At 35.6% G+C, this 13,906-nt stretch overlaps 1 protein-coding gene across 1 annotated transcript in view; it reads left to right on the top strand.

The window, feature by feature from the left end:
• The window catches only part of LOC112048075 (guanylate cyclase 32E-like), a 78,910-nt gene extending 69,895 nt beyond the window's left edge, over positions 1–9,015 (top strand). Inside the window, exons 18-23 of the mRNA XM_052884411.1 lie at positions 623–691; positions 1,517–1,676; positions 2,615–2,817; positions 3,516–3,591; positions 7,910–8,180; positions 8,665–9,015. Coding sequence (XP_052740371.1) covers positions 623–691; positions 1,517–1,676; positions 2,615–2,817; positions 3,516–3,591; positions 7,910–8,142 — 741 coding nt within the window. The 3' untranslated portion in view covers positions 8,143–8,180; positions 8,665–9,015. The remainder of the gene's footprint in view (positions 1–622; positions 692–1,516; positions 1,677–2,614; positions 2,818–3,515; positions 3,592–7,909; positions 8,181–8,664) is intronic.
• Positions 9,016–13,906: the final 4,891 nt, after the last annotated feature.

Below are 13,906 nucleotides of genomic sequence, written 5' to 3'. Positions count from 1 at the left end.
CTCTATGCTAGAGACTCCTATGTGAATCATAATTTGTTAGTTTTTTCCATCAATCTTTCTTGCACCCAAAGCTTTCCCAAAACAGTTATCTTACTTAGGTACCGATATGAATATGTTAACTTGTGCTACCTATATACCTAATAGGTATTTATTTTTGTAACACTATTGAATGCTAATATTTTTTTCTTACGGTCACATAAAGCTCATAAAATGCCAGAGCTGGCTTTATCAGAGGGCGAACCCTAAACTCAAAAGGTAAGGGTGTGTCTCAGACTAAATACATAAGGACTAGTATCGCACCCAAATTCACGAACAAAATTTTCTGCCATTTTCTAAGAAAAACGAGCTTAGATTTCATACATATCTTATACTAAACTAGCAGTTTTTGTTCGTTTTTTTACACCATTTAACTACACAAAAATGTATTTTTACGGAGGTTTTTAACCGACGGACACGATTGTAAACTATGAAACATCGATTCTATAGAGACAGTGTTTATAATCGCATAAGATCGTTGATCATATACTTTGACAGAAAAATAATGTCTTGTGAGGCAGGTCTTTATCTAATTAGTCTGAGGGGGTGTAGATATTCTTATGTTCCAATATGTACATTGTTGCAGGTGGTAGAAATACTCAATGACTTGTATACGTGCTGTGATGAGATCATATCGTTCTACAACGTGTATAAGGCAAGTAAACTAAATAATATTATACCTATTATCCTTCCTAAAATTGACTAGTCTTTCTGTTGACTAATAGTAATTATTATTAGTGGGCATCCGATTTTTACTTGTAGAAATATCTAGATTAGCTTTCCTTACCTACTGCTTTTATTTTATAATTGATTTTTATTTTTTATAATTAAGTATTTTCGTTTATAATTAATGTATTTAATTACCTACATAAATTTTAATTAAATCGTAACGTATGAGTAGGTTGGGGTAAATAACGAAAATAATGATATTTTGAAATTCTTTAAGCCAGCCAATATTTTTTGCTATGGCAAAACTAATTGAGGCCTCATAATATTAATTTTTATATTTGTAACTGCAGAGGAGTTGATTTAATAATTTATTTCCGGATTACCCCATCGAAGCATTTAATTTAATTAGAACATCTATATTAGGTATTACATCGTATTTGTATATATTGTATAAATGTATTCTGTTAAATTTCTTTATTTAGCTTTAACAATATTAAAATAGACAATTTAGAGATCTAAACGATCTCTAAATTACTATCCAACAGGTATCAAATCGCAAAGTTTTCATGTACAAATACAAAAGGAAAAGTGACTCTCCCAAGTCCTAATGAATGTCTTGCTTGAAGAAAAGATTTTGGGAAATTCCAACAAAGAAAATGGTATAGTCTACCATAAAAGTGTAGTTTGCATTTGTTCCGAAATCACCCAAGCTTGTTGCAAGTTGGATCACGGTTGTGGGAGAAAAAAACATTCTTCCCACTACTGTGATGTAACCAGAGGTTTAAACGTGTAAATGACCCCTTTAATTCAGGTGGAAACTATCGGAGACGCGTACATGGTGGTGGGTGGTCTCCCGGAGAGGAGTTCGCGGCACGCAACCGAGGTGGCATCTCTCGCGCTGCACGTGCTGGATGCTGTGCCCAAGATACGCGTGCGGCACATGCCTGCAGCCCGTCTGCATATCAGGATAGGTGAGAAGATTACTCTAAAGAACTGGCATTTGGTACTCACCTGACGAAGCGTATCGTAGTGTCAAATGAATCTCAAAGAACCCACGAAATAAGTTAAGTCACCCTGTAGGAACCACGTCAGTACATACTGTAGGAACATACATATCTAGTGCCTATATACGTTAACATTAATAAGTTATTGATAAGTCTCAATAACTTATTTTTTTATTAAACGCAAGCTTATAGAAAAGTCGTTTTATATGTAAAACATTAATGATTATCTATATACTTATAATAAGTCTGTAGAGAGGTCAATTTTGTACACGAAATATATTTTCGAAATAACTATCAAGGGGTGATTAGTGATCGATACTGATGCCAAAAATGCAATCAGTAAAATTTTTGTCTGTCTGTCTGTCTGTATGTTCGTTATAGAAACAAAAACTATTCGACGGATTTTAACGGAGCTTAGTACAATTATTCTTCATACTCCTGGGCAGGTTATAGTATACTTTTCATCACGCTACGATCAATAGGAGCAGAGCAGTGAAAGGAAATATTGGGAAAATGGGAGAAATTACTCCATTTTTTAAACTTCCGTCGCGTGTGCAGCCTTAATGGGTATGGTAGGGTAATGGTAGGGGTAGGGTAGGGGTAGGGGTAGGGTAGGGTAGGAGTAGGGTAAGGGGTGGGGTAGTTAAAAGTTTACATCTACTTCACGCAGACAAAGTCGCGGGCGTCCGCTAGTTTATACAATAAAAAAGCTTGGTAATAAAATGCGTTATATGACTGGCTACTTGTATAGCTATCTATTATTAAATGGTGTTAAACTAAAAATGTGTGACATTAGGTGGTGTAAAGTGTTGCTTCTTCTCAAATCAACGGGTTTCCACTTAATATCAGATGGTATACCTACTTGTTCCGTCAAGTATTACAACATAAAATCAATTGTCTACCAGGTATCCACAGCGGGCAGTGCGCGGCTGGCGTGGTGGGTATCAAGATGCCACGCTACTGTCTGTTCGGGGACACCGTGAACACGGCGGCGCGAATGGAGTCTACGGGGGAGCCCCAACGCGTGCACATCAGCAACGAAACCTACCGCCTGCTGAAACAGCATGGCGGGTTCCGATTCAAAGAACGGGGAATCATCAATATCAAGGTCATATAACAAATAATTCAATATTCGAAAAACATAGAATACCTACATCTCATGTTGACATCTCATTTTTGACGGCCTCCGTGGCGCAGTGGTATGCGCGGTGGATTTACAAGACGGAGGTCCTGGGTTCGATCCCCGGCTGGGCCGATTGAGGTTTTCTTAATTTGGTCCAGGTCTGGCTGGTGGGAGGCTTCGGTCTTGGCTAGTTACCGACAAAGACTACCGCCAAGCGATTTAGCGTTCCGGTACGATGTCGAGTAGAAACCTAGAGGGGTGTGGATTTTCATCCTCCTCCTAACAAGTTAGTCCGCTTCCAACTTATATTGCATCATCACTTACTATGAGGTGAGATTGTAGTCAAGGGCTAACTTGTAAAGAATAAAAAAAAACATCTGCATAAGAAACAATTGAAAAAATTTGAAAATTCACCCCCAACAATAACAATTACCTAAGTGTGACACGGGTACCTATTTAGTTACCGCAGTTTCATCCGCGTGGTTCCTATTTCCCTTAGGTATTATATAGCCTTTAGCATTCCTTGATAAATGGGCTGAAAAACACTGAAAGAATTTTTCAAATCGGACCGTAGTTCCTGAGATTAACGTGTTCAAGCAAGCAAGTATAGATTAATGTAGGTTTTTAATAACGACATGATCCAAATAATGTTTAGTGACACTTATTAAACATTATATTTTCAGGGCAAGGGAGACATGAAGACATGGTGGCTAGTCGGTGAAGACAACGAGCGTAGGAAAAATTCACTGTTCAAATACCGTAAGTGATCTGATATTAAAAAGTCCGAGAAAGTTCCTACATACTATATATGTACATATATAACGGATCATGACTAAATTTCCACTTCTGATTTTGGAGGAAAACTTAATCACACGGGCTGATAATTGAGTTATTATTCTACAAAATGAATGCGGGATGGATGAAATGGCGACAGGTATCAGGTGTACTATGTGACCCGCGAATGCCTCTTAGACTTAAGGGTAATAAAATTTACAAAACGGTTGTAAGACCTGTCGTGATGTATGGATCAGAATGTTGGGCGGTGAAAGGGACGGATAGTAAACGAATGCATGTGAACGAAATGCGTATGTTGAGATGGATGTGTGGTGTGACAAGAATAGATAAAATAAGAAATGAGTATATAAGAGGAAGTCTGAAGGTGGCGCCAGTGACAGAAAAATTGAGGAGTATAAGGTTAGCTTGGTATGGACATGTAATGCGTAGGGAGGAAAGTCATATTACTAGAAAAATGTTGAATGTGCAAGTGGAAGGACATAAGAGGAGAGGAAGGCCAAAGAAGAGATGGTTGGATTGTGTGAAAGAGGACATGTGTGTAAAAGGAGTGGATGATGAGTAGACGAGTAATAGAGACGAATGGAAAAGATTGACATATTTTTCCGACCCCACTTAAGTGGGATAAGGGTAAGGAGATGATGATGACATTCTACAAACTGTATATCTCAATATTGTAGCTACAATTACTAATTAAAAATACTTGGCGTTCCAAAATGCTTTCCGTTCCATACGTTCGTTTGAGTTTTCATTTAATCGCGTTTCCAATGTAAATGTTCTTTGTAAGTGCTCATTGCAATTACAATTAATAAGAGAAAACTTTGAAATTAATTCATTAAAAACACTAATTACCAAGCCGTTTGTAACCTAGTTAAACTAAATGCAAATGTCTGGGTAGGCCAATAGTATATTTAGTAAAATAGGTCAATTATGTAAATTGGCGTATTATTATGTAAATGACCTTCAATTGACGTCACAGTGACATTGTAAAGTTCGTCTATTTAACTATTTCTCACGAAATACCTAGTAACTAACCATTCATATTTATACATACACATGATGTTAGTAGGAAAACCATAATAGTTATGTAGGTATTATGGTTTTCCTGCAGGCATTATAGTATGGTTATTAGTACTCGTACGATATGATATTTTGAAAATCGCTTGATGTAGAGTTGAAATTTAACAGAGACATAGTTCATAGTTAGTATGATTCGTTAATAACGTATTTTGCCAGAGGCTTAGACTAAACAGGGATAAGGGCGGACAAAGGAAATAGCTAGTAGGTATTTAATAAAAACAAATTATACAAAGTTGCACGCTTTGTTTTGCATTGATTCTTGTATCTTGATGCATAAACTTTAAGCATGAGGCTGACGATTGCAATGCAACGCAATTCATGTTCTTCCTAGCATGTCTAGCAAAGTGTAACAGACGAGGTGCTTTCGCTCGCAGTTACAGCTTACGAAAACAAACAAAGGGGAATGGCCATTCCAAGCCTAGACCTACCCTAACCATCCGGCAGTTTACTTAAATCTAAAAACTCTTGATAATTCTACTAATAATACCTAGATAAAACCATACAAAAATAATAATACAGCTTCAAATGTTGTTTCGCCATTTTGGTACACCGGCGAACAATTTGCCCTAGAAGAGTGATAAAATAAATTTTTCACTACTCTTGCTCAAAAACACTGTCATATTACCACTCCACAGCGGGGCTAAACAAGCATATTAGCCTCTAGGGGCTAAAGTAATTTTGTTTTTTTAATTCTTGTCTGTTACGAGTACTAGCCTACTACAAAACGGAGGAGGTTTTATTCGAAAATTGAATCATTATAGGTAAGGCTCTGATTGTTTTGAAAAATAAATAAAAAACTTTAAATTGGAAATAAATACAGCGTTCTTGTCTGTGGAATGCGTTCATTTTTTTATTTAATTTTTATTGAAGACATGGTGTAATACCTTTACGGTGTAATACCTTTGCCTTTTTCTCATGTGAAAAAAATAAAATTAAAAAGCGAGAATTTAAAAAACAAATAATACATACTTGATTTATTTCAGAAAATAATTGTAAATTTGTGACTGTAACTTTCATATATTTCAACATTAATTGTTGTTAGTGTCTTCATCTACTGACAACTGTGATCCTAATTTGGAGATGGATGAAATTTTCAATCTGTTACCATCAAAGTCCAGACGCATTTACTTAAATACTTACCTACGAAAAATTTAATAAGTGAAGAAAACAACAACAAATGGATTCACTTACGAAAGGAGTTTTTAAAAACTATTATCTCCCACGTTTACCTCATATACTCGTTATTCAGTAGTCGGAAATTATGTTACCGGGTAAAAGCATCTCCCATAATATCCAAAATTGTAGACTTTGTACATTTAATTTTCAATTAATTAAATCATTGAATATTGAACTAAACTATTTTATTTTCTCGCAATCGTAGTGAAAAGCAGAGTGTAACACGTGGGGCTAAACCCATTATATACTCGGTTTCTATTTAGGCGGCCCTCGACTTACGTCTCAGGCCCTAAAAATACCTCGTATATAATGGGTCTTTTTAGCCCCTTGTATAACAATCTACTATTCTTTAACAAACATACTTTTACTAAGCCAATTATTTAACTAGATACTTATTTATACATCATATTATCATCTCCATATACTTTTATAGTAGGTACCAATGCGCTGGACTGACCAAGTAAAAACCGCTCTCCATAGATCACCCCACGAATGTTCTAGGAGAGCCACACTACGGGAGGAACTGGCGACGGATAGTGAGGCCACTGCACCCAAATGACGACCACGACCACTCTGTCAAGAGTGTAACGACAGAGAAGAATATACTTTTATACGTGGTTTCCCTGGTACCTAGTTTCCCTGGGCCGGCGTTGTAAGGGGCGGTGGTCATTCCCCTTTAGTATAGGATACTCTTTTTTTGAAATTTTGAAATTTTAGTTATTTTTATTTGAATACTAGCGGACGCCCGCGACTTCGTCCGCGTGAAAGTCGTTGTAAACTTTCAACTACCCCTATCCTACCCTACCCTAACCTACCTCCACCCTACCCTACCCCTGCCCTACCCCTACCCTACCCCTACCCTACCCTACCCTACCCTACCCTACCCTACCCCTACTATTCATTAAGGCTGCACTTCTTTATTTATTCCTCCCACCGCGAGTCGCGTCGAGCGCGGCAACCGTTACACAAAAATAATCCATATAGCATGAATTAGTATTCACGCGCGATGGCTTAGCATATTTCTTGTATAACTTTGGTGTTTCTTTACCGATTTTTATGATTCTTTTTTTATTGAATAATGTTAACTTTCTTATTTGGGATGAGTGATGTGTGTTATAAACATAAGAGTAGACAAATATAATTAGAAAGCTCCGAACTGCTAAGCTATCGGGAGTTACATGTGTTATTGTGAGTCAACCATAAAAGATAGACATATATATGCTATTGTGTTTTTATAGATAATTATAAGGAGAACATTTCCGTCATACATGATTTCTATGTAGCTTTAACCATTAAGGCAGTACACGCGACGGAAGCTTAAAAAATTGAGTAACTTCTCCCGTTTTCTCTACATTTCTCTTCACTGCTCTGCTCCTATTGATTGTAGCGTAATGAAAAGTATACTATAACCTGCCCAGAAGTATGTAGAATAATTGTACCAAGTTTCGTTAAACTCCGTCCAGTAATTTTGTTTCTATAAAGAACATACAGACAGACAGACAGACAGACAGACAAAAATTTTACTGATTGCTTTTTTGGCATTAGTATCGATCACTAATCACCCCCTGATAGTTATTTTAGAAATATATTTCATGTACAGAATTGACCTCTCTACAGATTTATTATAAGTATAGATGATTTTCTATTTACCTATATATATTTATATACTATAAAATATATATTATGCATTAATAAATACATACACTTCATAATATTATAAATGTATATATATAAATTGCATTGTATATTTTTAAAATGTAACACATATTTGCTGCTTATTTTAATTTAATTTAGTTAATGTCAATTTATTTGTACAATTATAAGCTGTGACGTCACACGGGTCTCAGCTGAAAATCAGCGCCGTGTATTATGCTTGTATGTAGTGCACGGCATATGCTGAGCTGTACACCCTTTCTTTTTAAGGGTTACAGACAGACATGCTGTCATAAGGATAGGGTACTGACTGTCTGTAACTTTTAGATTTGAATAAATTTATTTTCTTTCTTTCTTTCTTTATTGTTTGTTACAGAAGCGGGAATGATTCCCCTACACAAGGACTCGTATGAACACGCGCCGTGGAGCATGGGCAAGAGTATCCTGGACATCCGGGAGCGGGCCCGGCTGTCGTGCGGCGGGTCGCTGGGCCCTGGCTCACTGGGCCCTGGCTCTGCGCTGTCTTCGCCGGGCCCACCTGCCTGTGCGTGCTTCGCCCCGCAGCGCGACCACCACTCCGCCCCTGCCGTTACCTTCTATGAAGACTGACGCTAACCAATCAAAGTATTCCATCCCACAGTCTACAGGTAACTTTATTGAACCATAGTACCTAATCTTCTAATATCATGTCAATGTTAATGATTTGCTGTTATATAAATTTGAAAAACGCTATATTATCTACATTTTAAACCGTTATCAAAGTTTTGAGATGTTCATTTAGCTCGACGAAATTTGCAATATGAAAAAAAAATATTATTGTTTGATAAACATGAACTGTATCTGTTTATGTATAAACAAATACAGTAGGTACGTATAATGACATTTCGCAAAATTACGCTTGTAGGTTATTTTTTTTGTCGATCGAAACTCCTTACCTACATACCTAATTATCTAATATCTCGCGGTAGGTTGGTACCTCTAGGTACGTAGCTAAATTAGACTAACAGAACAAAGTGTAGGTACTAATACAGATAACAAAATATGAACAGTAAAAGCAACCCTTATGAAAAAGTAAAGTCAATGAAAATTGTGTAATGAAATAAACGTCTAATGCATTTATGTTTCCTGCAGGTTGCTTTAGTGGAATAAATCAGGAACTGAGTAGCTTTAAGGGTTCAACTTGGAGTGGCATGGCGAAGTATTTTCTAGATAATAAAGGATACAGGGTGTATGATAGTAAGGTTGCGGGCAACGACGATTTCGACGATGTGGCGATGCGCGCGAGGTTGATGGCGGCCATGCAACGGTTGCGCTGTCTCGACTTCGACTATAATAATTTAACGTAATAATTTGTTTACTTTTTAAGTAGTCTGTTTGTGATGATATAAAAAAACATTTGTATTAAACATGAAGCTACTGAGACTTGGAAGGCGCTATTATAATAACTATAAAGGCATGTGCTTCTGATTCAAATTTATGTATTTATGACATTTTAAATACGAAATATTGTGGAGCAATTAATTGTGTATTTTTTTCGTAGGTATAACATAGCCTAAAGATAATTATGATGATAATATTTATATATCTTGAATGTTCTTGTTATTTACGATAAAGATCAACATATTAGGTAGTTTATACATTATATATAATAAAATAAATGACCTATTGTTAAGAATACAATTGTGTATACTTCCTAATCTTAACTGACATGTTTCGCCATCCTATTTTCACACATGTCTTTTGGAAAGGATGGCACTATTTGAGGAATAATATTGTATACTTTAGGGACTATGTCTCTACTTATACCTAATCGGATTAGGTCAACTGCTATTTGGGTCTGACGTTAAAAAAATAATGTAGATAAAATACTGCGAATATTAAATGTTTTTACGTATGTCTGTGTTAGATATTAATATATGTAGGTTTTTACTCAAAAAACTATAATTGACATCGGCCCAGTAGGTATATATAATAATATAGGCATGCTTTTAATTTCGGATATCTGAAGGATTTAATCTAAAAATGTTTTATTTTTCAACAATTTTCATGAGTTTCACTGCTAAACTGCTGATTTTCCTCTACTTGCATTCGTTTCTATAGTCTCAAGCGAAGATCCGTCCTAAATTAACTGAAATTATATTTACCTAAGTATATTAAAATTAAATATATTGAACATGAACTTCTTTTTCGCTACAAGTAAAACAATATAATATTTCACCTATATACAACCTACTAAAAATAATGGCCAACTTTGGGCTTATCCCGTTTTTTGTTTTCATAGAAATGAACTCTGCGTTATTGGCGAGTCAATTAGATATTACTAAAAAATATATATCTAGATATCATACGTCTCTTGTCAGGCCTATATAGGTAATATAAAACTTGAAAAGTAGATACTTAATTACAAATTATAGTGCTACCTACCTATGTAGCTATCTTCTTATAATTATAACACGAATGTTCAAACCAACCTACATACTCGTAACTATCTTGTTATTTATATTTTTAATAAAATTGACAAAATAACCACCTACTGCCGTAAAACTTTATGAGTAGTATTTTGACCTAAAATAAAACTTACATATTATAAGTACCTAGTGGCTAATGTGCTTTGGGGTAATTATGAAAATGGGGTAATCCTAAAAAGTATTTTTGGATACCTACGTTTATACTTGATAAATACTTTGCCTTTAGTAACATAACACGTTTACTTAGAAAGTATCTAATCGCAAATTTCTTAATTACCCCCCTAACTAACTATGATTACCCCAAATGAAAAAAATACCTTTTTATAATAAGAAATTATACAACTTTAAATAAAAATATGATGTAAGTCATAGTACCGACCTTCCTAGGTCCTACTTAGAAAAGTGAATTATCTACCTACTGATGTCCAATTACTAGTCAATGGTAAAGTCTAGTTTTTAAGAATTATTTATAACTTATTTATTGTACCTATCTCAATGTATTTATACTCAAATATCTAATATAATATATTCATATTTCAGTGTTCTACATGTGTATTGTACTGAAGATCAATGTTTACTTTGTAAACTTAGTCTACATAAGCGAACCCTTTAATGTTATCGTTGTTTGTTAAAATATACACGTTTTTTTAATAAATTTCGTTTTATTTTTTACTAGCTGACGCCGCGCGGTTTTACCCGCGTGGTTCATGTTCCCGTAGGAATACGGGAATATAGACTTCCTCGATAAATGGGCTATCTAACGCTGAAAGATTTTTTGAAATCGGACCAGTAGTTCCTGAGATTAGCGCGTTCAATCAAACAAACTCTTCAGCTTTATAATATTAGTATTGATGAACCTACATAATTAAAAAAAACACTGATACTGAATTTGCGGTTTTCGTTTTTTCATCAGTAGATACCAGCCTATTTTTGAGGAATAAATTGCTATGGTATTACCAAGAGCAGGGGCCGATCCAGCAATATTGCCGCTCTGGGCAAAGATACATTTTGCCGCTTTTTAACCGACTTCAAAAAGGAGGAGGTTCTCAATTCGGTCGGATTTTTTTTTTTTTTTTTATGTATGTACACCGATTACTCAAACGCCTGGACCGATTTTAAAAATTCTTTTTTGTTTGAAACGGTATAGTCCCCATTTGGTCCCATTGCCATCATGTCAAGATCTGATGATGGAATCTTGGAGAAAATGAGGGGAACTTTCGAAAATTATATGGATGTCTAGTGTGTTCGTAAACTTTTCCATTTAGTACTTTTAAGTGCTACAATTTCATGAAGGTTTAAAACCAATCTGATGATGGAGCCATAAAACAGACGAGGGAACTCCTCGGCGATTTACAGCAGTTGCCTTGTGTTTGGGCTTGATGAATTTGTATTAATGAGAACTTTCCACGTAGATAGGTTGTGGACCGTCATTTAAGGGTTTGGTGATGAAGACCAAGGACAGTTAAGGGAACTCCTTAACAGTTTACAGTAACTACCTTGTGTTTGGCCTTGATTAATTTGTATTGCTGATAATTTTGTACCAAGATGGGTTGTGACTGTCATTAGGCGTCTGATGTATTCGTTTGAGATGAAATTTTACACTAAAAATGGAAAAATAATAAAATTTTTAATAAAAAAATACAACCGACTTCAAAACCTAAAAAACGTAACCACTATACTAAAAAGCGAAAAATAACATCATAATATGTTCTACCTGCTGATCAGTATGAAGGCGGTGCTTAGCCGGTGTTGTCTTAATTTAAGCCATTTCTGACAGGACCACATGAAACAACACTGTCTGTAAAATCTAATCATGGCTTGAATTAATACATCACCGGCTTGGCACCGCCTTCATACTGATCAGCAGGTAGAACATATTATGATGTTATTTTTCACTTTTTAGTTTAGTGGGTACGTTTTGGGGTTTTGAAGTCGGTTGTATTTTTTTTATTAAAATTTTTTACATACAGCAAACATATTGTTTTTCAATATTATATTAGAATATAGACTGTTAGAATAGTATAGTTTTTGAGCCTAGTCTATACTAATATTATAAAGCTGAAGAGTGTGTTTGTTTGTTTGTTTGTTTGTTTGATTGAACGCGCTAATATCAGGAACTACTGGTCCGATTTGAAAAATTCTTTCAGGGTTAGATAGCCCATTTATCGAGGAAGGCTATAGGCTATATTTTATCCCGGTATTCCTACGGGAACGGGAACCACGCGGGTGAAACCGCGCGGCGTCTGCTAGTTTGTTATATAAAAAATACTAAACTAGTTGAAAGAAATAAAACAGGTCAAATTAGTAGCACCTCCCCGCCCCTCATTTTTGCCGCTCTAGGCAAATGCCTCGCTTGCCCTCCCCTGGATCGAGCCCTGACAAAGAGATAGAACAACGTCCGCTACCAGAAGGTACAAAGTCGCGACAGCAAGGTCAGGGAAAACAACCTCCCTCATCACTGTGACGAGAAAACTCTTTCTATCCGACAGTTGGGATATCAATTTTACAGGCGTGTGCATTTATATGTTTCGTATAATTGTCAGCAAGCAGTTACCCAAAGAAGGATTCTATAAAGATTTGTAAGTCTGTTTTTGCATAAATATTTATAACTATTTAATTAATTTAAAATGAATTTTAGTTTAAAGAAAAGGGTCAAATAAACTAGTGATAATCATAAATTAGGGTTACAAAAATTTACCATACCCCCTATACTATTTAATAAACTAACCCCGCAGCGCTTATCAAAAAAAAATGGAGGTAGATAACATGCGTTATCTACCTTCATTTTAAATTTAAGTGTTTGTAAACATTTCACATCCAGTTTGGCTTTAGTACTTATAGGTTGCTAGGTATAAATCCATTCAAATGGCATAACCTTCAGAATAACAATTTAAGTTTTTTTTTTATTGAGAAAGAATACAATAAGGAACTTAAGCTAACTTATCCTAATAACTTTACAAATCATGCCCACGTGGAATGGTGGCAAGAATACTGGCTGCATTTCCGCGCTGGACAGCCAGGCTGATCCTTTGCGCAAAAAATGAGCCAGCCCTTCTGTCACCAGTCGAGGCAACAAGCCGCGGTGAAATGGTACAAACCTGTACCTTAATTTATATATGTGCCTACGAGTATAATAGGTACCTAGCTATACTTTCTTATTATATTTAGTCCAACTACCCTATGAGTCCACAATCTTCAGGCTTCAACCTTGGACCATAGACACGTGCACGAAACATAATGTATCTACCTACATTTAAATGCAAAATAAATATTTGTGCATTTTTAAGTAGGCAAAAGCTTAACATCGGTAAATACAAGTTTTTAATTACGACATTGACCCACAGAAGTTCGACGCAAATAAATAAGCCGCGTCCAAAATCAAAATTTATTCTATGCATACGAAATGAGTCCCTACTTTGTTGTATACACGTGATTTCAAAAGTATGCAGAAAACAAGGATTATGAAACCAAATTGAGTCAATCATTGGGGTAAGTATGCACTTAATTTTTGGATTTGAAGTTTAAATTACTTGCAAGCGTCGTTTGGCAGTGGCTTGCACTTCATAGATGCTAAAAGGCTCTGCCTACCTTGAGAACTTATTAGGATAGGTACTGTATTGAGAATAGGGGTCATTCAAGTATTATGTAAGGGGTCTTTGCTTTTCTTATTTTTAATAGAAAACAGAGGGGGGTCTAGATGATGATTAGTCAGCAGTAGTTATTTACTTTTTTACACATAGCAGCCCACACATTGTCATGCATGAGGGGAGGGGGGGGGGGGGGGGGGGGTTATTGTATATCTGCTTATATACTACTTCAATGTCTTACTAGTAAATATTCTATAGTCTCATTTATCTTCAGCTCATGTGGTTCCTTATAAGTGGCGTCAAAAAATAAAATGTAAA

The sequence above is a fragment of the Bicyclus anynana genome, chromosome 11 (assembly GCF_947172395.1).
Source record: "Bicyclus anynana chromosome 11, ilBicAnyn1.1, whole genome shotgun sequence".
Lineage (NCBI taxonomy): Eukaryota > Metazoa > Arthropoda > Insecta > Lepidoptera > Nymphalidae > Bicyclus > Bicyclus anynana.
Note: the sequence above shows the minus strand (reverse complement) of the source record. Positions and strands in the feature narration are given on the sequence as shown.